The following is a 22,313-nucleotide window of genomic DNA, read 5'->3' as shown; positions in this document are numbered from 1 at the left end:
TGCTGTTGCTGAGTTTGCCAGTTAATTCCTTCTTTTTCAGGATGTTCCAAACTGTTGTGTTGGCCACTCCCACTGTTTTTGTTATCTCTCTGATGGGTTTATGTTGTTTCCTCAGCCTAATGATGGCCTCCCTCACTCACATGGACACATCTTTGGACCTCATGTTGGGAGTTCCAGTGAACAGCTACCAAATGCCAATGTAACACTCAGAACCACCTCCAGGCCTTTTATCTGCTTGATTGGTCATGGGGTACCCAGGAAACAGGCCATACCTGGCCATGCAGCTGCTTGTCAGCCATTCGTTCCATTACTTATGAGCCACCAATGATGGGCGTGTGTGTATGCCACTGGCTGTCCTTCCTGAATGGTTAGTGCCCCACTTTTGTCAAACTCCTTGAATTACAGCTGAAAGTCCTGACTTCACTCCCATCTGGGTGTGTTTCCTTTCAACTTCAATGTGGTGGTGTACGGAGGACAACTGCCAAAACAGTTATCCTTGTTCCAATATTTCTGGCCCTGACTGTATACTAGCTGTGTGGCCCAATGCCACACAGGGAATGGTTTGGTTGCTCCTTCCTCACAATCAGCCTTCAGCTGCGTTGGAGACCTCCTCTGGCCCTTTATGTGGGTTGTGTGTGTTTGCCTGGGAAACCAAGGGTAATAAATATTTTTTTCTTAGAAAATAATTGTTGAACTCTTCATGCACCCATAATGTCCATAACTTTCAAATAAGAGTTAAGGAACTTCTGAATTCCAACAAACTAACAACAACAAGCTAACAACAAATTTAACTTGCCATTATGTGGTGCATATTTCAGAGCTGTGTTCTCACAAAAGCTTTCTATTGTCATCTTTCTTTTTATATTTCATGAAGGTGATTGCGAAATCATTTTCTTTCTGACTTCTAACCTCAGACGTTGTCTGTGTTCTGTCCTCTTGAACCTTGGTAATGAAGGTAAAGTTCTGCTTAGTTTATCTCACTGACCCTTAGACTTCATTATCTTGGAAACCATAAACATCTCCCAAAGAAATATAAAAAGGGCAGAATTACAGCATGTTCTTTTTGCAGATCATCCTTCCAAGTTCCATATTGGAGCCATCATTGTATTTAAATTCCCCTAGCTACAATGCCTGCTGATTACAATGGAACATGGGAAATGGAATCCAATGAAAACTTTGAAGGTTACATGATTGCACTAGGTAAATATAAAAATACATTTCATTCGATATTACATTTTGCTTTTATAATATATCAGTCCCAAACAGATTGGAATGGATCCAGATTTAGTCATACTTAGAGAAGACCCATTGAAATCAAAGGCATTGAAGTTAATTATGACTAATTTAAATCCCATTGATTTAATGGAATGTATTGGAATGGATTGGATCCAGATTTAGTCCTACTTAGAGAAGACCCATTGAAATCAAAGTCATTGAAGTTAATTATGACTAATTTAAATCCCATTGATTTCAATGGGTCTCCTGTACATATGACTAAATCTGATCCAACCAAGTTACTTAGAAATGAGCCAACTGAATACAATGGGATACACTGCCTAGCAAGTATGTTTTGGACTGCATCCTTGCAATATCCCAGCAGTCAAGAGACTTTTGTTCTAAGCTGGTATTTGATCATACAGTGGGTTTGGCCATGTCAGCAATCCAGTGGCAAAGGTTGTCAGCCAGATTGAAAAATAAATCAGGATCACTGCCAAGTTGTGGTACAGATCAGTGTGGGCAGACTTCAGGCTTGTAGAATCTACTTTATTTTTTGCTGGATCACCCAAAATCCAGTGACCAGGGGCTGATACAAAAGACATTAGCACTGAAGAATACTGAGCCTAGGAATTTGTTTTGAGTACCGCAACTGAATGGAGCTCACTGTCCTTATACACAAAAATCCACTCCTGGATACCCCAAGCTTTCTCCATTTCTGCAGTACAGTTTAGGGCTGTACTTTTTGTTGCTGCTATCATTAAATGATTGGGAGTCAGAAATCCTTGCTAATCTACTTCAAATCATCCCAAGATCTACCAATAGATCCAAATCCACCTTCCTCACATGCCTGGTGTAGACAAAATCCTATATCACTAGTGTTTTTATTCACTTTCTCTTTTGCTTTATAATGAATTACATTTATATACCACTTTTCTGCCAAAGCACAAGTATAAATTGTTTAAGAATGGCTTACAATGTAAGAGATACAAAAGAAAACGAGGTACTGAGAAAGAAGAGAAAACAGGAACGCTTTACAGTGTCATGTTGCCTGTTATTGTTAGCACTGAACAGATGGATGATATAGTTAGCTTTTTATAGAACCAGTCAACTGTTCAGAGAAGCAAGACCAAGTTTCGGTTCTCTTCCCTACTTTTCCTCACTAAAGAGAACCTGGATTCAGATGTTCTACATCCACAAAGAGTTGACAGACACTATTAAAACCAACAGTTCCAACCATCATTTGGGCAACTATGGAGCACAGATATACCTTTGTATACACACAGGTACTGGTTATATATACTTCTCTCTGAAAAAGGATGAAGTATGTGTGTATATCATAAGTGGAATTTGCTGTTACCTTTAAATTTTATTTTATCTTTACATTCTGGGGTATGCTTTTGCTTGTATATAATGTATGATATATACATAATCGTTTTACTCTCAGTTGATTTACAACTTAAAATTATTAAATTATATGAATTATATGTGAGAGTAAACATATATAACATCTTTAACAATTGCACTTCAGGAACATGAAATCTGGGGGTGGGGAATCCTCGCATTGAATTCTTTAATAAAATCCCTTGGGTGGGTGGGGGCAATCTGTTGCCAAGTTTGATTAGTAGCTCAGGATTACTGTAACAAATTCGGCCAAAGAAACTGGGTTCTATTCATATGTGACAATAATTTGCAAGTCTGTGCATCTGTGAATGTGTGTACGTATAAGCATGTTGGAGGTACGTGTCAGCAGTGCGGGTGGCCCTGGCCATTTGGTCTGTGGCTTGCTCACTACTGGCATGCAGTTCTATACACACCAGTCCAGAGCCAGTTTGGCCCTTGGGCTGAACTAGCTCCTCCATCCCATCTTGCAGTCTAATTCAATGCATGCTTTCTTGGGCATGAGCCCATCTGTCACCCTATGCAAGTGTTCCCCTGCTTGCATCAGGACTAAAGTGGGGAGGGGAACATGAGTGCACAAGTAAGCTCTGCCCACCATCTGCATTGAGCACAGAGGTCTGAAAAGGGCTGTGTAAGCATGTTCAGCTGAATGCGCTTACAGAGCAGCCCTGATTGCAAACCCTGCCTTATCAGGGTTTCCAATCATGGGAGCTCTCTAAGCACATTCAGTACTTTCCGCTCAAAGCAAGAAGGTCTAACCAGCAGTGGGGGATTCAGGGAAAACAGGGGTAGGGCTTATGTGCCCTCCCACATCCCCCACCCCACGTTAGCCCTACATGTGAACAAGCAAACACCTGTGAACAAGCAAGCACCTGGTTTCAGTTCAATGGGAATTAGTTCCAGATAAGCGTGCAGAGAATTGTAGCCTTGGGCTACAATCATGCTAGAACGTGACATGTGCAGATGTGCTTTTCAAGAGAGTAGTCTTTCCGCTGCATGGCAAGCCACTTCTGAAACATCCCATATTTACAAACACAGGGGGTGTCTCCATGGCAATGGAAAGAGAAGCCAATGGTGGCTTACCTCAATTTTTCAAGGACCCAGCTTCGGTCTGTGCCGGGCTCCACGAATGAGTGCACTGCACCATTCTAAGTCCCTTCACAGGAACATACTTCCAGGTGGGGTGGGAGGATTGGAGTGAACATCATCAGACTGGCAGGGGCTGATGAACTAATGCGAGAGGCTTCCCCCCCCCCCTGCAATGTGAAAGGCTTCCCCCGTCCTTCCTTACATCTGACAAAGCCGTGAACGATTGAAGCTTCGACGCTTTGCATTCATTACTCCAAAGCAAACATTAAAGAAACACAGGTCCAGCCTTCTTTCTCCCCTGAAGCTCCCAATGCTGTGAACAATCGAAGCTTCAAAGCTTCACATTTATTACTCCCTTACAGTCAAGAAAGCAGCTTCAACATAGTGCTTCACAGCCTTTAGGAGAGTTAACCCTCTGAATACTTGAAGCACCATGGCTCCAACCAGCCCCCTTTCTAATCCCCTTTCTCCTTTCTGCTGAAGCTCCTGATGCTGCAAAGGATCGAAGCTGTGAATTAATTATTCAGAAAAGCAAGGAAGCAAAACATCAAGGACACGCAGCTTCAACATTAAGGCTACTATATGCGTTATTTCAATGCATGGGAATCTCGGTAACTTCTGGAGTGCACCTTTCAGGAACAAGCCTCATTGAGCACAATAGAAGTTACTTCAGAGTAGACACATATGTTTGTGCTGGGAAAGACAGGGACAGGAAACACAGGGATGGGAAACCAGCCCCCTTTCTAACCCGATGCAGCGCAGAGTCAAAGGTGCAAATTAGTTACTTCTGAACAGCAGTAAACCAAACAATGGAAAATCACAGCTTCAAGATCGTGCTTTACAGCCGTTAGGGAATTAGTGCTTTAAAATGTGCAATTTTGATTGAGGGGGCTCCCTGTAAGTTCTGATGTGGGCATTCAGGGGAGAAGCCTCGTTGACCACAATGGGAGTTACTTCTGAGTTGACACTAATTGGTTTGTGCTCGGAAACCCAGGGACAAGAATCACCCCTTGACCAGGGACACGGTGAAAGGCACACCCCTGGGCAGGGCTAGCATACCCAAGGTAAATGCGGGGATCAGGGCACATAACAACTATACCACAGAGAATCCAACTTAAGGAAAAGAATCTCAGGAAATCTGGTTTTTCTGCAAAAAGCTCCAGGGTGGCTGCGGGATGGCCTCCACGTCATGTGCCCTGAATGACCTTGAAACAGAGCCAGCTCACAGCAAATTGACCATGGAGATACCCCCACAGTTTAGTGATATAGCCCCAGGGAGGGAAGTCCCTTTAGAAAAGTCCTATTGGGCACACAAAACTTCTCTGGTTTGAGATTTTACCATTAGGAATGGAGTGTTGAATGGAAGCATTGTTAACATGAATATTCCCTGGTCCGTCTGCAGGCATTGGCATGGCTCTCCGCAAGATTGCAAGCCACCTGAAACAAACAAAAGAAATTATTCAAGAGGGAGACCATTTCAAGACAAAAACACTGAGCACTTTCAGAAACTATGAACTGAATTACACCATAGGGCAGGAATTTGAAGAGCACACCAAGGGGCTTGACGACAAAGTGGTGAAGGTAGAAACCTATGATTTGTTTTCCATTTTCACAGCAGTCAACATCAGCACCTGACATTCCAGAAAACAGGTTGAAAGCAAATTAAAAATGTTAAAGAAATATTTATTTATAAAGAAGCAGTGATTTGCATTTCAAAATTTGGATGTTTTTCTATTGCAACTATTTATTCTATATGTAAATCATGACAATTTCTCAGGCTTGTGACAGCAAGACAGAATTACTTTTTTGTCTGCTTTCAACTCTTCATGGTTCCAGATACTTATATATCCCCAGCTGACACAGCCATGAACTTTCTCTACAGTTTCCCACAGGCCAAAGCAGATTCTTCTCCATGGTGGAAGTAATTGCTGAGCTATCTACACTTCTGGGTTCCTGCAGACAACAGTTGTACCGGGGGGGGGGGGGGGACTTTTTCATTTATGCCTACGGTGACTCCCTGCAGCTCCCTGCTTGTGGTGATTGTTCTGACTTTTTCACCATGGGCACAGTCTGAATTTTGCATGCCAGGTGGCTTCAGCAATGGCCGTTGGTAGCTAGAGGGATGGGAGCTTACAGCCGGAACTGTATCCAGGCACAATAGAGGGGTACTATTACTGCCTTGACCTCTGAACACTGAATCATTTCTAGAGCTGCATGTTTGAATCAGTTAATGCATTCTATTAATTGCTTCTTAAAAAACTTCAATCAACTAAATAGATCCTCCAGTTAATCAAGTAGCAGATTATATAGTTTTGAATACAAGTACCTATAAAAACTGCAGATGGCAAGCATTCCACCCCACCCCCCATTCTCTCACGAAAGAAGAAAAACCTCTCCTAAGATTGTGGGTCAGTTCACGCGTAGTGAGAAGCCATGGTGAATTTCCCTGTGGAGCTTCTCGTTGTGGCACCAGCTACCATTCTGAAAAGTCAAGCCACAGTAGGGGCACGCTACAGCTCATTGTTACATGTAAATCTGGCGAGGGCAGGTTGTTGGAGTGGTTAACAAGCCACCCACACCTCTAAAAGAGGCCATGGGTTCTGGGTGGCTTGTTAAACACCCCAGCAACCCACCCTGGTCAGGTTCACATATAAAAATAGGGCTATGCAGGGACCCCCCCCCCAACCCGCTCCAGAGGCCGATTTGGAGCTTCTGAATCAGCCCCAACCCGCCTTGGGATGATCCATACATGGGCGAACCTGCTTTGGCCTCTGGATCCAAAGCACAATTCAGACAGCTGAAGTGCCCCCTCTGCCCACCCCACACAAGCCCCCTGCTCTTTACCTAGACCTGGAGGGAGCACCTGCAGCCATCCACGTCTTGGAGGGAGTAAATGGTGTGCAGACTGAAGAAGGGGCCATCTATGCAATATTACAGGCATAAATGGGCCATCTATGCACCATTGACTTACTGGAAGAAGAGTTGCCATGGCGACTCCCTCCAAGATGGTGACGGCTGCAGGCGCTCCCCACAGGTCTAAGCAAAGAGCAGGGGGCTTGCGTGGCTCTGCAGGCAGCTGCCCAGATTGGGCGGAAGCGTCCCGAAGCAATTTAGGAGTGGTCCAACCTGTTTTGGGCCACTCCCAACCCACTCAAGAACTGGACCACTTTGGCCTGAATCACTGCAATCTGCTTTGGGATACGGGCCAAAGTGGTGCACAGCCCTAAACAACAAGCTGTGGCCTGCCTCTGCCATGGTTTGAATTTTTAAAATGAAAAACAGCAAGCCCAGCAGGACTTGCTGTTATGTGTGAACCAGGTCATTGCCTGCTGCGATACATACGTGCATCGTCTGAAAATAAAGCACACTTCTTGTTTAAAACGTATTGTTGTGGCATGTGAAGAATCCTAATCCGTAACCCCTCTTTCTGCATTACCTAATTGCCTGCTCCACAGCTTTCCTCCATCTCTAGTGGAGCTGGCAAGTCCAGAGAGGGGACAGACAAAGAGGAGTCCTTGAGGCAGCTTGTTAATTATTAACATGGAAGAGTGGAGGAATCGGGTGTCTCATGCTTGCAGCAAAGGTGACATTCCTAAATGCTTATTACAGACCAATAAGCTGCAGGGGATTCATTCCTAACTTCAATATGTTTTATTTCTGATGGTCCATGGAAATTCTTCTTTCCAAGCTGATATACATACTGGGGAAGCAGAAATAGTGAAAATACCACCCCAATCCTAGGTAGATTTACTGGGAATCATTCTTAGATTGTGAGCCCCTAAGGGGGAAAAAATTGCAGTAAGCTGCTCTGAGCCCATGGAATTGAACAGGATATATCAAAGAAATTTATATCAAAGAAATAAATAAATGTCATCTCCAGCAGTTATATCCTGAAGAATAAGTTATAAAAGGGCCACAGATTAGGTTTTTGCTCCCCCTGTTAGGTTCTCACTGGTATTCCAAGAATTTCACATAGACAACAAGGAAGATATTTAATAGTCGTTATGAATGAGATAAAATGAGTCATTTGGTTTCAGACTTAGTCATGATGAAAACAGACCCATTGAAATCAATGGGACTTAAGCTAGTCATAACTCACTTTGATTTCAATGGGTTTACTCGAAATATGACTAAATCTGAATCCAGCCCAGTGTAATAGCTGAACCCAATACTGTATAACAGTAATGTCATATTATATATGAATGGTAAAATGAACCACAGAATTATGATCAAATACATCAGAAGATAATGCTTTCCCACTTAGAATCCAGTCTTTGAAACCAGAGAGCAACTCATCAAACTATCAAATATCAGGAACAATACCACTGGGGGAAGGGAAGAGGAAAGTCTTACAGACTAAAAGTGCAAATTTTTCTTTAATGCTGTGTTGTAATAGTGGACTTTAGAATCCAGGGCCAGATGGATCACATTTGAGACTAAAGGCCGATCTACATTGCGCCCGCCATCGCAATGAATTCGATGTCCCGTCGGGTTAAACGCTCTTGCATTAAAACGTGATTATTCACACTCACCCATTTTCCCTGTTGCAGTGGTTCATCGAATGCACGAGCTCGGTTCACACTCGAGCGCTGTGCTGTTTTCCTGTGCGCGCTTGTCTGATCTCGGATGCTAAGCAGGGTCGGCCCCGGTCAGTAGTTGGATGGGTGACCTCCTGGGAATCAGGCTTCCTGCACTGAGCAGGGGGTTGTTCTATCCCTTCAAATGAGACTAAGTTTTACCCCCTCCTATCCCCCGCTCAGGATGTTGTTGTTTTTTAAATTAAGGTGTTATCCTCGCAGAATTGGGGCTTCTCTGTTGTTGTTTTTTTCTAATTCAGGCATGATCTTCGAAGCTTCGAAGTTGTGAATAGGAGGGGGTAAAACTTAATCTCATTTGAAGGGATAAAATAACCCCCTGCTGCTTAGCTTCCGAGATCAGACAAGCACCCCCACATCCACACCTTTGTTTGTTGCTGAAGTAATAGGGGCTGCTGAGGAAGCAGTGATCAGTAGCCAGAAGAAGACATGGGGCCGTCAAGAGCTGTGATTGGACTGGAGGGAAATACAAACACTGCCGTATATGGACAGGCGGGGGAGGGGGCTATGACTGGTCTGGATATGGTAGCGAAGGCAGAAAATCAGAGCACATTAAGGGGAAATACCAGGATATTAGGGTATTGAAAGCGGGAGCACGGAAGTGGGAAATTCTTGTTCCAATTCGAGGTGGGTACCGCGTAGTGTGAATGGCGGGCGAACAACCTCATTGGAAGCGAAAAAAGGTGGTAAGTGTAGATCACAGCTGGTTTCTCTCTTGATTAAACATATGGACATTTCTTGGATTTTTTTTTTAACTAATTCAGATTTGGGTGGCCTTACACTGCTTGCCTCCTCATTTTCTTCTCAGAACTGAAGATGATGGAGGAACTGGGGAGAGTTTTAATGCCTATTGCAAGGGCAGTCATAGCTTTCCTATTGTCTCTTAAGGAAACATTTGTTCTTGTGGTTCTTTTGTTGCCTCACTGTGAGATCTGGCTGTTGTGGCGAAGCAGTGGCAGAGCACTCTCTGTATTGCTCTTGGGGACGTTACATTGTAGTGATGAGTCTCTTAGAAGATACTGGTCAGATCCAGAGCAAATGTTTAGTTTACTCATTTCTACAGACTGGATGGAATCAAATGGGTTTGCGGGAAGAACCCACTCTAGGACTAACATTTAATTTCACATACAGTGGTTTTTCAGTGTGTAATTTTGCATTGAGTTAAGTGTTATTCCTGAGTCTAACCAGTGTAAAGAGAATAAAAAGAGACCTAATAAAAAGCTCTGCCTATATGGCTCTATATCAGATCTCTAGGACAGAATGGCAAACATTACATTCACCTAATTATTCCCCACCCACTCAAACCAGGAGAATGGACAGAAATTTGCTACTCATAGCCAACATCTTTCCTATCATGTGTGACCTTTCTATGCCCTGACAATACAGCCTGCTCTTTATACTTCTGTCAAAGCCATCCTTTACCAGTCCTATCTAGAACAAAACATGAACTTTCTGCAACCTCAATTTTCTCCTCTATCTCACTGTTGTTATCTGACTGAGAGAAGAAAAAGCATCTTATTTCTCTTATAATTCTATCTGATTTCTTATCAAGATGATTTCTGCCCAACATTCCCACACTAACACACTGCTATTTTTGCAGGAGAAGCAGGAATTAATTATTTTTAAGAGAGCCATTCTGCACCTCTGTAGTTCTTTAGTGCAGAGTTGTGGGATGTTGTCTGGCAGCCACAGCGTGTACGGAAGTTACATTTTCTCCCACTGACCATTATAGTGAAGACAGCAAACAAAAAGAAAAAGTGGGAAACTGGCTAGGAAACCCTTGGTGCTTTCACATGCAAAGGGCACTCCTGTTTGTTTGTTTTTCTAACTGTACCTACTTCCAAAGGCCTCCCGAGTCTTAGGAGAGATACACTGGAAGAGCACTGGTTTTGAAGGAGCCCTAAATAGGGACACCAGGTGTCCAACTTTATGGAGAAAAGTCATGTGTTTGAAGGCTGTCCAATTCAACCCAGTTTAAAGATAAAGAGTCATAAGAAGTGAGAGCAACAGGGGCCTTGAAGTTGCCCATCCACTGTTAGCCCTATAGCAGACTATGGTAGCCACAAGCATTGCCAAAAAAGAGGATATGCAACACCCCGAAAAAAGAGGATACAGATTTGCAGAACATTTACAGATGCTGATGAATATGTGTAGCTGCAAACTTAGAAACAATTGCTATAATTTAAATGCAAATATAATACATCTAAGCATGGTGGGGAAGACTGTGACTGGGTGACCTGTTTGCCTGCTGAGTCTGGTGTCTAGATAATAACTGTCTTCCTTCTTATGGTTGTTTAATTTTAAATGAGACTTGGACTGGACAGCTCTCCAAATAGAAGACTGTGCTCGGTTAAGTAGGACATATGGCCACCCTATCACAGACTGAGCAGGCATGCTGATCACCTGGTAACAGATTTCCCCACTAGAGTGAGAGGTATCCTGTTTCTAGTTAATCATAGAAATTATTTCTAAATTTGCATCTATACAGATAAATTAGCATATGCAAATTCTATGCAAATTTCTTTTTTAGGTGATGTGTGAGTGGCCATCCTAGGCTCCAACATTCTTGCTGTGCATGCAGAGCATAGCGCTTTGTAGTCATCTGACTAATACAGAGTTAAGCAAGATTCCACCTTTCTTTCCAGCTCCTTTCCATTTCTATCCCGTGTTATCGCTACATTTCTATTTTCATTCACATCCTGTTTTGTTAGCTTGCAAATAAAGTAATTAGGAGGATTAGTCACATATTAAAAGATGTTTCTATGCAGACTCTTTGAATCCTGGCTACTGTGAACAACCCCCCAAATAACCCCTCCACATCTGAAATGGAAGTGTGTGTAAGTTAATGTTGCCCTAGTTAAAATGATCCACGACTTTCCTGCTGCTGAGTTTTGTAATGCTTTCATTGCTTTCTACTTAGAGAGAACAGCATAATGCAGATTCCATATCTGTGCTCCCTTTTCTATAGACAAATGCCATCATAAATTCACTTTATCTAATTCTCTTCTTTTGTGTGTGTATTATGGATCATTGTGTCAAAAGAAATAGCAGGGAATTGGAACATAAAACACTTTAAGTGACACTATTGCTTTTCCACTTGAATTTGGGGCTTTTGCCAGTGGTGAAGATGGTAGTATTGTCTGTTATAGTTTTTTTGCCCACTGACTATATGCTGCCACTGTCTCACCTTGGCTCCAGTTTGTTCTGATTTGTTTTGAGTCTTTCAAATTTATAGGATGTTGCTGAATTTTATCATTTGATCCTTGCAGACGCTAGTGACCTGGGATGGTGATAAACTAATCTGTGTCCAGAAAGGTGAAAAGAAAAATAGAGGCTGGAAACACTGGATTGAAGGAGACAAACTGCATCTGGTAAGAGCCATAATAATTGGTGCAGAATATATACTAAAGGCTGTGCTGTGCTACATCGAAGTTTGGTAACTTTTCCAAGGATTTCGAATAGCCTTTGCTCATTTAGCTTTCATATCTATATGCATTCTCATTTTGAAACTGCTTGGACATCCCTTTCTTTCCATTATTCACTATTTTCCATCTACTACATGTCAACAAGGGTAAGGATCCACAGTATTGCCTGGATTTAGGAAGCCAAGGCTCAAATCTTTGCTCAGTCATGAGGTTCATCAGGTGACCTCAGGCCAGATACTACCTCTCAGTCTCTCTCTCCCAGAATTGCTGCAAAGATGAAATGAGATAACCCCATTTATGCCACCCTGAGCTACTTGGAGAAAGGATAGGATACAAATATTCATTAATTTTATTTATAAGATCATTTCTAAACCACCTTTCGGCGCTAAAAAAAGACCCACAAAGTGATTTACAATAATACTCAAAACTAGCAAAACCATCAAACAAATTAAAACAGTAAAATGGAGTAATACATCAGAGGGAATAGACAAGGTAAAATTCAGTATCACAATTAAGACACAGGGAAAGCCAGACAAAATAAAAGTATGTTTACTGCTTGCCTAAAACCATTAAGGTTTAACTTAATTTTAACTTAACTTGTCTAACGTCTTTTGGGATGGAATTCCATACCTGGGGTGCTGCCACAAAAACAGCCTTGAGTGAATGTGCCTTCATTCAGCAACCCACAAAAACTACTACAAGTTAGACATCCAAATTGTAGTAACATAGACCAAAAAAACACACAGCACTATTGCGGAAGTTGTACGGTGTTGGAACATGGTACAAATATGTAAAAAAAAATTGCTGCACAAAACCCCCAGAGTTAAAAGCTATATTGCTTTAATAAAAATGCAAGCATAGCCTATATTTCATGATCCAATGCACTCCAAAGGTTTCATAGGGCTTATATTGGCTGCAATGGTGTTTGCCCAGTTTCGGAGTCCCAAACTTTAGTACAGCAATATTTGTGCTTTTGCTTCCCCTCTCAATGATGTCCTTCCCTTGCTATGGTGCTATCATACTTTTCTATTGTCTCCTAAAACCCATGGAAACTTCCAGAGATTTCCAGAACTTAGCTTTTGCGAACTCAGGAAGCAGCTGGCATGGTTCTTTCCAGGGGGTGGGGGATCAGATACTAGAGTCCATCTTCCGAGTGTCAGGGTTGCCCCTAAGAGCAGCAATTGGCAGAGTAGCTCAGACTCTGAAGAGAAACTGCAAAACGTGGGGGAGGACCAGGCCTGGACAGAGATGGATAAGCCTACTCCTCAAGCTTCAAAGGCACAGCTGGATGGAGAGGGCCTCTCTTCTCCCATCCCTGTGAGAGATAGCGAACAGGGAGAAGGGGGGCTGGCAGAGCCTGAATTGTTAGACGCTAGACGCAGAGACAAGAGAGAAATGGCAGGGGCAGAGCTTAGACAATCTGCCCGATTGGCCCGGAGGGAACAGCTGCACTTAGAGTCCTCACGAGATAGAGGCAGATCCTCACCCCCACCCCTTAAGTTAGGACAGCAAGCTTGCCTGTTCCTCAGACGGTGGGCAACTTTCGTAGTTTTCCTTTGAACTCCCTGATGGTATTTCCTTTATAGACTACGGGTCACTGACAATTAGCATCTGAATGACCCATTGAATTAAGTGGATTAAAAGCCTTGGAACTGATGTCTCTTGTCTGTGTTTTGATTTGGCTTTTGAAGTTTTACAACAGGGGCAAAGGGAAACGTGACCCCGAGGTTATAACATGTCTACTGACTTGGAGGGGGGATTTCCAAGAATCCTATAGTCCCTGGTATGCTCTCCCATGACAATAGGATTGCTCTCTTAGTTGATCAGCACTCAGTCTATATATAGGAACAATAACCTACTGAGGCTATGAAATCGAATCACTGTAAGAACCACACATTTTTGGTGAACGAAAGGCAAATAGCAGGAAACAGGAGATATGGTGTGAAAGATAAAAAGATTGAGGGGAGTCAGCCTTCCCTTCATAGTATAAGATCCCAATAACTGGCAATACTATTTATTTACCTTAGCATAATTTTAAGTTGTAGGAAGTATTATATACCTTCAAAAAAGATATTCTGAGGGCTGTAATAAGAAAGACGCTGAAAAGTAGGTTAGAAAATTGCTCCCAGAATAATCAGCAGGCATCCAGTATTCAATCTCTAAAGCATATAATTTAGCGCTACTGGGAAAAAAAAAAGCTGAGTTCGTACAGCTGAGCGAGTAAATGAAGTCCAAACCACAACTGTAGTAAGATTGAGTGAGGCTATAGGGGCCTGTAAAGAAAATAAGCAGTCAGTGAAGTATGGGAAAAATAAATGAGAGCTTACATAGTAAGAGTACTTGAAAGAACCATCAGAAAAGTGAAAGCTAAAGCATTCCAGTTCCATCTTCAAAGTTCTCTACTGGCACAAGTCTTAATAAACTGAATCAGCTCTGCACTGGCAGAATCTCTATAACACTCTTCCTCAACCTGGTGCTTTCCAGAAGTGTTGACTAAAACTCCCATCACACCAGCCAGACCCTGATCAGCTTGGCAAGATTCCACCACATGTGGACTGAAAAATCTGCTGAGAGGTTCCATATAAAAACAGAATTCGGTGGCTTTCTTCTCCTTCATAACAGTATTAATAATACCATAACGTACAGCAGTACATCATCACAGATTCCATCACAGATTTTACATTTCCATGTAAAAACAGAATTTGGCGGCTTTCTTCTTCTTAATAGTAGTACTACTAATAATAGGAATAATAACCATAATGTACAGCAGTACCTCATGACAGATAACAGAACTCCCCAAATTTCAAAAACAGGCATACACTGCATAGGTGAAGGAATTTGTTTGCTTTTTTACAAAAATTAAAAAATTACATTAAAAATCCTGTGAGGAGTATGGAATCAGTCATGTGATTCTTGTGACACTTTCACTTTTATCCTGATAAGAGCCAAAATACCCTTATTTTACAGATGGAAAACCACTAGTTAGTAGCTGGAGGGAGCAATCCTATGGCCGCTACACAGCGGCTAGACGGCCATAGGGTATCTGGTTTTCTGGGAACTCACTTCGGATTCCGTGCTCCGAGGTCGGTTCCCAGATAACTGACCTCCACCCACAGAAGAGCCCCATCCTCCGCGCTCGCAAGGGGAACGCAGAGCGGCTGAAAGGGGGTGTGTCTGGGGGTGGGGAGGGGCAGAAATGCCTGTATGACACATCCAATGTGTCATACCGCAGCCTCCTTCCCCGCTCAGCCCTCCCATGGCTAGACAGCTGCAATTGGCTGTCTAGCCGAAAATGCAGTGCAGGAGGGAGCACAGAGGGAACGATCCCCTCCGTGCTTCTGCCCTGCATTGGATAGGCGGTTGCCTCCAAGTTTGGAGGTGGCCACGGGCCACCTAACTGGATAGGATTGCTCCCTTAGTCATGAAAAGAAGAAGTTGAAGATAATTCAACACTATAAAAACGTATGCAAAATTACTCTTAGAAGATGCAGTTGCTGTTTTGCAGTATCCTATGTCCATTTTTCTTGTTGTAAACCAAGCCAGCATGATTCACTATGACTATTTGCAGTCATTGAGGGGCCAATAGAAAGAAGTGTTGCTTACATTAGCAAGTTGGAAGCTACCTGCTCTGGCCTTAAAGACCTTCATGATCATAACATTCTGCCTTTACTTTTAGCAAAAGGAAGCCAATAAGATGTACAAAAATACCATGGCTTTTCATCCGTACAGAAACCAGTATTCCATCCTGCTGTGAGGCAGACTTACTTTCTTTTATTACAAAACAAATTCAAAATTTTCCAATAATCCCATTGGCCAGATTTGTAACGGATGGTATAACATTCTCATTTAAGATCCACATTCTGCAGACACTGGGTAGAGAAACCTGTTGACAAAGTGTTGCACTTACCTCCTGTTATCTTTAAAGCTTTTCCTTCTCTCCTTTTGTAATTTCCTTGTTGCTTCAGTGAGTTTAATAAATTACAGTATGTTGGTTAATAATAGACTATGCAATGTCCCACCGTTACAGAGCAATTTCCATGCGTTTTTCATTTTTATTCTTTTTAAAACTCAATTCAAGTGTCAAAATCTAATTACTGCAACCTGTAGTGCTTGCTGGCTGATTGGGTACATAAAATACACTGCTCTTTTCCTTTTAATAGCCCAGCCCCACTGTTAATGCAGTGGCTCAGCTGTTTTATCTGTGAGTTTTGAAGGGAGATGCTGACAAAAGGGAAACTGTCTGTGCTTACCAATGGTTTTTAATGTTGTAGGAGCTGACATGCGAAGACCAGGTGTGCCATCAAGTCTTTAAGAAGAAAAATTAAATTGATCCAAATCTAGTACAGCTGCATACTGTGGAATTACTATGTTGTTTGCTGTGTTAAATAAATAAAATAATAAATAAATCCCAGCTTTGACACTGCCAGAGATCTGATGCTCTGTTAAATGAGGGGGAAAATGTCTCAAAACAACATCAAACACACATTTCTTTTTAAAAGAGATCTTGTTTTCCAAATAGGAGTTAAATGAAGTAAGTCTTTTTCCAATAATCATTTATTTTCTTTCTCAAACCATGGTAAAAAAAAAAAAAAAATCAGTACCAAAGGGGGGGGGGGGAGTCTTCCAGCAGCAATGGAAGAAATAAGCACAATTTATCTTGAAAATGGCACATCGCTCCATGATATTCTAATACCCTAATACATTTGGATAATGTCTTAGGGCAAAGCCAGTATTCATTGTACTCTTTCTAACTAGTTTAGCTCTGGGTCATCGAGTCCCAAGTTTCAGGCAACAGAATGGCTCAACAGGGTGGTAATGAGACCCAAACCACTAACAGCTAGATCACTAATTGAAATTTGGAAGAGAAGCTTGTGGCCAGCCACTTTTTCTCTAAACAAACCTTGTGTATTTCTAGTTTGGGTCTAGCAGAGAGTTGTCTTTAAAAATTCACAACAAAGAAACTTCACATGCTCAGCGGAAAGGATTAACTCATGCTTCTCAAAGGGCTCTTCACCATGGCTGGCTGATATCATGATTCATTGGATTCCTATGAATTGCACTCTTGCTGCTCAGAAGCCTCTGAACTCAGAGGCTTCCAAGATTCCTATGCCTGCTGGGCTGAAGATGGTAGGGGAGGAGGGGTGGCAGATATGGTCTTCACCTTCCCATCCTCCATCTTTGGCAATTTTCACTAGATGGGCTTTTCAGCCTGTCTAGCAAGGGAGCTTTGGAGGGGGTGGGGAGGAGGCTGGAAGAGGCTCAGGATATCTCATATCCTGGTCTCTCCAGCCCCCCCATTCCCGCCCCTTCTCCACCTCCTCTGAGGTCGCTTTCTGACGTCAGAGGGCAGCCAGTGTGGTTCTTTCTGTGCCAGCTGCAAGGGGGTGGGGAAGAGGATCTCTGACTCCACCTTCCAAGGTTGGAGTGCTGTCTCCAATCTTGGACAGGTTTTTCCAAGCACTCCTATGGTCCCTGGGATGCTCTCCCAGGAGCCACAGGATTACTCTCTAAGAGTGCTTCCAGATGCAGGGCTCCTAATGCTAGCAGCCACAAGGTATTGTGCAGCTGTTCCATCTTTTCTTCCTAAACAGTTTTTCTGCATTAAGGGAATGGATGGAAGAAGTTGGTGGAAAAACACAGGAGGGTTACAAGTAGAATACATTGTCGTCCAGAACCCTGATAAACTTCAGTGAATGAGGCAAGGTGATGGCATCATAAAAGTCTCAATTGCACACACACCAAGTCTCAACTTCACTGTAAATCTAAATAGAGAGGGGTGACTATGAGCCTCTTGACAAATTAGTTTTTAGGCATATAAGATCGTTTAAACATATGCCTTGACATTTAGGATGAATGTGGCACACAGAGGGCTGTCTTCACAAGCAATTTTTTGTGAAGTTAGAGCAGTCTGAGTTCGTTCGCGACAGATGACATCATCACCAATCCACTGCCAACCAGCCACTTCCCTCTTGAAAAGCCACATTTTCTGAAACACCTTTTAGTCCAACTTTTTTACTGAAAGCAGCTCCCTGGTGGTTTTGCCACAGGGTGCCATGTCCCTGCCCCACCCCCACCCTGCATTAATTCCTGGGCATGCCTCTATCACCTGGCAGTGATGTGGTCAAAGGGGTGGGATGTCCCATTCCCTCTTGTTTCCCCAGTCGAAGTAGTTTTTTCCCATATCCCCCCTTCTGTGCATGTTTACTTGTAAGTAAGAAATACATCTTGCTCCCCCACAGTGAATCATCAACATATTCCAATGCTGGGTGGGGCTCTCTGTCAAGCATTCTCCTTCTGTGCATGTTCACTCAGAAGTAAGAAATAAATCTCACTCCCCTGCAGTGAATCTTTAACAGATCTCAGTGCATACGGAGCCACAGTAAATCACTAAAGTGTTAAAGCATTAAAAGGGTTAAAAGGCTAACTTTAGTAACTCACCCTAAAACACTCTTTCACTTCTCTGTGAAATTGCTGTCTCGATGCTGTGCTTCTTTGACATTCTGTAGTTTCTCTGTTGTTATGTAGAGTCACAGTAACGATCATTAAAAATCACGGGAGTTTCTCATCTCATTGCAAGCAGGGAGAAGGAGAAAGCGGGGGTAGAAAGGGGGGTTGGAAGCAATAATTCCCTGGAAGAATGTTGGAATGGTGCGAAATTGAGAGGCTGGGCTGCTTTAATGGGAAGCCTTTAGATGCTGCACTCCAGAATTGGGGATTCTAGCTTCACAAGACAAAAGTGTGCACATTGGGGAAAAGTGGGGGAGGAGATAATACAGTAGCAGAAGGGAGCTTTCAGAATTGTGAATTAGTTGCTCTCCATTCATAATATTGTAGTAGCAGGGGGGAGCCTGGATGGGGTGGGGGGACAAACATGCTTCTCTCATTGGTTGAGCAGCCCCTGCCAGTCTGATGATGTTCAGTTCTGCTCCCCTCACCCCACCCAGAAGTATGTTCCTTTCGAGCACTGTGTGACCCCTGAAAACCAAATTTTAATGATATGGTACACTCGGCCTTTTTTTGCTTCATGTGTCCCTGATGGACCAAAGCCAATTCCATGAAAATCTGGGTAATACTCCAGTGTGCTTCTCATTCTGTTCTCGTGAAGATCCCTCTCACCCCAGGTGTTTGAATATATATATGTGTATATAAAAACTCCCCTACTGATAATACCTCTCAGAGCTAATGTTGCTTCTCTGCATTCCTTATGAGAGCCAAACAACTCCGGGCCTTGGCCTTGGCCTGGGGAGAGCTAGCTCATCACAGAGCTGGAAGCTTTTATTATGACCCCTCTGTGGCTCAGTCAATCCACTTCTGTTATGTCCAGCAATCCTCCAAGAAATAATACTTTCCTGGCTGCTTGTCCATCCTCATACACAGGACTTCTCGCCTTTTCTCCTCTCCCTTTCCTCTCTTGCTATCTCTCCCGTGCTGTTTATATCTCATTCTCTGTGTCTTTTATATCTCGTTCTCTGTGGCTTGGGCTCACTGACCCTAGGAGGCATCCGGGCCCCACCTCCTGGAGTCCTGTCATCATCTTCAGGTGGAGCAGCAAGCCTAGCAGGGGTTCCACTCAAGCCCAGCCCCTCACAATGCATATCAGACAGACACATTAATCAGGAAGATGGTATTGCTCATCTTTCTGTTGCTTGTATACTCAGTAGAAAAGCTGGATGTGTTGCTGTGCACTGTGTGAAAACGTCCTGTGAGCAGCAGGTGAGAATGTACAAAATCAATGATGGAAGGCGGGACAGTTTGATGACATGAAAATGAATAAGGCAGCCAGTGTGGTGTACTGGTTAGAGTGTTGGACTGGGACTCAGGAGATCTGGGTTCTTGTCCCCATTCGGCCATGAAGCTCACGGGGTGACCTTGGGTCAGTCACTGACTCTCAGCCTAACCTACCTCACAGGGTTGTTGTGAGGATAAAATGGAGAGGAGGAGGAGGAGGACCATGTAAGCTGCCTTGAGTTCCTTGCAAGAGAAAAAAAAAGCAGAATATAAATGTAAAAATAATAATAATAAAGTGAAGGAATGGGGGAAACCAAAATCCTGTTGAGCTTCTTATGGAATAGCAAGTCTTAACTTTGATATTTCTAACAAGAGATGGATGTTGCCATTGTTACAAATGCACCTCCACTCACTATATAAAGGTTTTGTTATCCCATACTCTCACAGTGCAGTCCTGTGCATGTCTACTCAGACTATTGAACTGAGTTCAACAGGGTGTACTCCCAGGTAAGTGAAGATTACAACCTCAATCTAATATTTGCTTCAGTTTTAAACCAGATAACCACAGTTTGGCAAGGATTTGGCAGTGGAGTGGGATCAGCCCAGAAAATCCTCTGAGAGGAACCTTTAGTAGTTCCATCTTTGAAGCTAAGCAAGTTTGGAACTGGATGGCAACTTGGACGGGAAACCACCTAGAAACCCCAAAGATACAGCTCAGAGCGGTTGCCATTCCTACACAGTTATTAAATCCCCACTCAGCTCCCTCTCTGACCTATTTCATACAGTGATGATTAGTGTTATCTTCTGGAAACCATGATGAAGAGAGAGCTATGCACAGGACAGAACCTCTGTCTTCATGTAGCTTCGGATTTTTATATGATATTTATGATCTATTTATATTAAAGAAATCTCTAAGTGATGTACAAAGGACAAGATTGTCATCCTGGGAATGCCTGCTTGAAAAGTATTTTTTAGTAGGTGCTGAAAACACGAAAGGGGTGGTGCCTGCCTAATTTGTAGTAGCTTTTTGTAGACACTATGTGTATGTCTTCAAACTTATCTCCCAAACCACTGGAAGCTGAAATTTGCCTGGGAGCTAAAATTCTCAGAAATACATTTCTGTAAAGGGTACTGCCAGGTTCCAGATTCTATGCTCATAGAAAATTTTCAGAGAATTTATGAAATTTCCAACGAACGTACTTGGCAAAAACTCTCTGTGATATAATTAATGGGGCATTTCCAGTTGTTTTTTTTTTAAGGGCCTATCCCGCTCTGTGTTCTGGGCTCCTTGGAAATACCCTGAATGCCTCTGAAAATGGTGAATATACCCCTTTTAGAAGATTTTATTTATTTATTTATTTATTTATTCATTTCATTTCTATACCTCCCAATAGCTGAAGCTCTCTGGGCGGTTCACAAAAATTAAAACCAAACAACACACAATAAAACAATTTAAAATATACAGAACATTAAAACCACAATATAACAATACAAAAACAATAAAACCTAGTAGCAGTGCAGGAGTTTAAAATACAGATTTAAAACAGCAAAGATAAAAATTTAGAAAGCTAAAATGCTAAAATGCCTGGGAAAATAAAAAGGTCTTCACCTGGCGCCGAAAGGAATACAATGTACGCGCCAGGCGAACCTCACTAGGGAGCTCATTCCAGAGCCAGGGTGCCACAACAGAAAAAGCCCTCCTTCTAGTAGCCACCCGCCTCACTTCCTTTGGCAGGGGCTCACGGAGAAGGGCCGCTGATGATGATCTTAAGGTCCGGGCAGGCACATATGGGAGGAGGCGATCCTTCAGGTAACCTGGCCCCAAGCCATTAAGGGTTTTGAATGTTAACACCAGCACTTTGAATCGGGCCCGGAAATGGACTGGCAACCAGTGCAGCTGGAAAAGTACTGGCGTAATATGAACTCGCAGGTGAAATAATGAAATAATTAATAAATAAATAATGAAAGATGGTGAAATAATGGCTTTGTTCCCCGCTATAATGAAACGTAACACCTAGCATGTGGAGCACAATATTATCTGCATCATAGATGAATTCAGGGACAGGCAAATACTAAGGAAACTTATATTCTCTGGACATAGAGTGGGGAAACTTAGTATTTGGGAGTGATTGCCGCCGTGTATCAATTACAGCTCAAATAATTTGGGGGATGGAAGAATTTTCTCCAACAAGTTATCCATACTCAGAGTTGCTTGCAAGAAATCATATTCCCGTTCTTCTAATTAACACTGAAGAGTGCTGTTGGGTTTGAGGGTTTAATTTTTTTTTAAGTGTACATGTGCTGAATATTACATGTTGCTCCTTTACCACTGGAGTCTCCAATGTGCCTGCAGAGACCTCTTTTGGTGCCTGCCAGACTCCCTGCTCCTCCTGGTTTTTATTTTATTTCTTAAGACTTGTTTTTAAATTTAATTTTTTTTTTTTAAATCTGGGAAGCTGCCATGCTGCAAAGCAAAGTGCTGCCCTCCAGCACCATCTTCTGTTTTGGAGCTCAGACCCCACCTATCTGCCTTGTAGTTGGGTTCTTGGGCAAGTTACTTTCCTGTTAGTTTCACCAGTTTCCCTCCTAAGACATGAATGGTTTGTGACCAGCCATGCCCGCCATGGCAGCCATTGCATGAATGGGCAAGGATCTCTGTGGCAGTCATTTTGTAAGAGTTCCCATAACACACTCCCAACATTCCAAAGGTTCCCACGGACCCAAAAAGATTGGGGATGCCTGCTTGATATGTGACAGCCTGCTCCAGTACATGCTTGTTGTTCAGTCGTTAAGTCGTGTCCGACTCTTTGCAACCCCATGGACCATAGCACGCCAGGCCTTCCTGTCCTCCGCTCTCTCC

General features: G+C 42.8%; 2 protein-coding genes across 3 annotated transcripts in view; one reads left to right on the top strand and one right to left on the bottom strand.

Annotated features, from left to right (window-relative positions):
* Positions 1-22,313, bottom strand: part of MRI1 (methylthioribose-1-phosphate isomerase 1) — a 157,746-nt gene that overhangs the window by 97,404 nt on the left and 38,029 nt on the right. Inside the window, exon 6 of one of the 2 annotated variants that reach the window (XM_084847080.1) lies at positions 5,045-5,142. In XM_084847080.1, the coding sequence (XP_084703206.1) occupies positions 5,045-5,142 (98 nt within the window). Of the gene's footprint in view, positions 1-3,998; positions 5,143-22,313 lie in introns of those variants that run through there. The other variant, XM_084847077.1, reaches the window with a different exon arrangement.
* Positions 1,066-16,303, top strand: RBP2 (retinol binding protein 2). Its single transcript, XM_084847083.1, has 4 exons — positions 1,066-1,200; positions 5,108-5,286; positions 11,570-11,671; positions 15,997-16,303. The coding sequence occupies exons 1-4, from the start codon at positions 1,128-1,130 to the stop codon at positions 16,048-16,050; spliced, it is 408 nt and encodes a 135-aa protein (XP_084703209.1). The 5' UTR covers positions 1,066-1,127; the 3' UTR covers positions 16,051-16,303.

Source organism: Heloderma suspectum, chromosome 3 (genome assembly GCF_057233095.1).
Source record: "Heloderma suspectum isolate Gila_16-S chromosome 3, 16-S_ref, whole genome shotgun sequence".
Taxonomy (NCBI): Eukaryota; Metazoa; Chordata; class Lepidosauria; order Squamata; family Helodermatidae; genus Heloderma; species Heloderma suspectum.
Note: the sequence above shows the minus strand (reverse complement) of the source record. Positions and strands in the feature narration are given on the sequence as shown.

Excerpts from the sequence above, each read along its gene's own strand:
- RBP2 (XM_084847083.1), top strand. The coding sequence starts at position 1,128 with ATGCCTGCTGATTACAATGGAACATGGGAAATGGAATCCAATGAAAAC. Across the intron at positions 1,201-5,107 it reads AGGTTACATGATTGCACTAG|GCATTGGCATGGCTCTCCGC; the intron begins GTAAATATAAAA and ends GTCCGTCTGCAG. Across the intron at positions 5,287-11,569 it reads TTGACGACAAAGTGGTGAAG|ACGCTAGTGACCTGGGATGG; the intron begins GTAGAAACCTAT and ends TGATCCTTGCAG.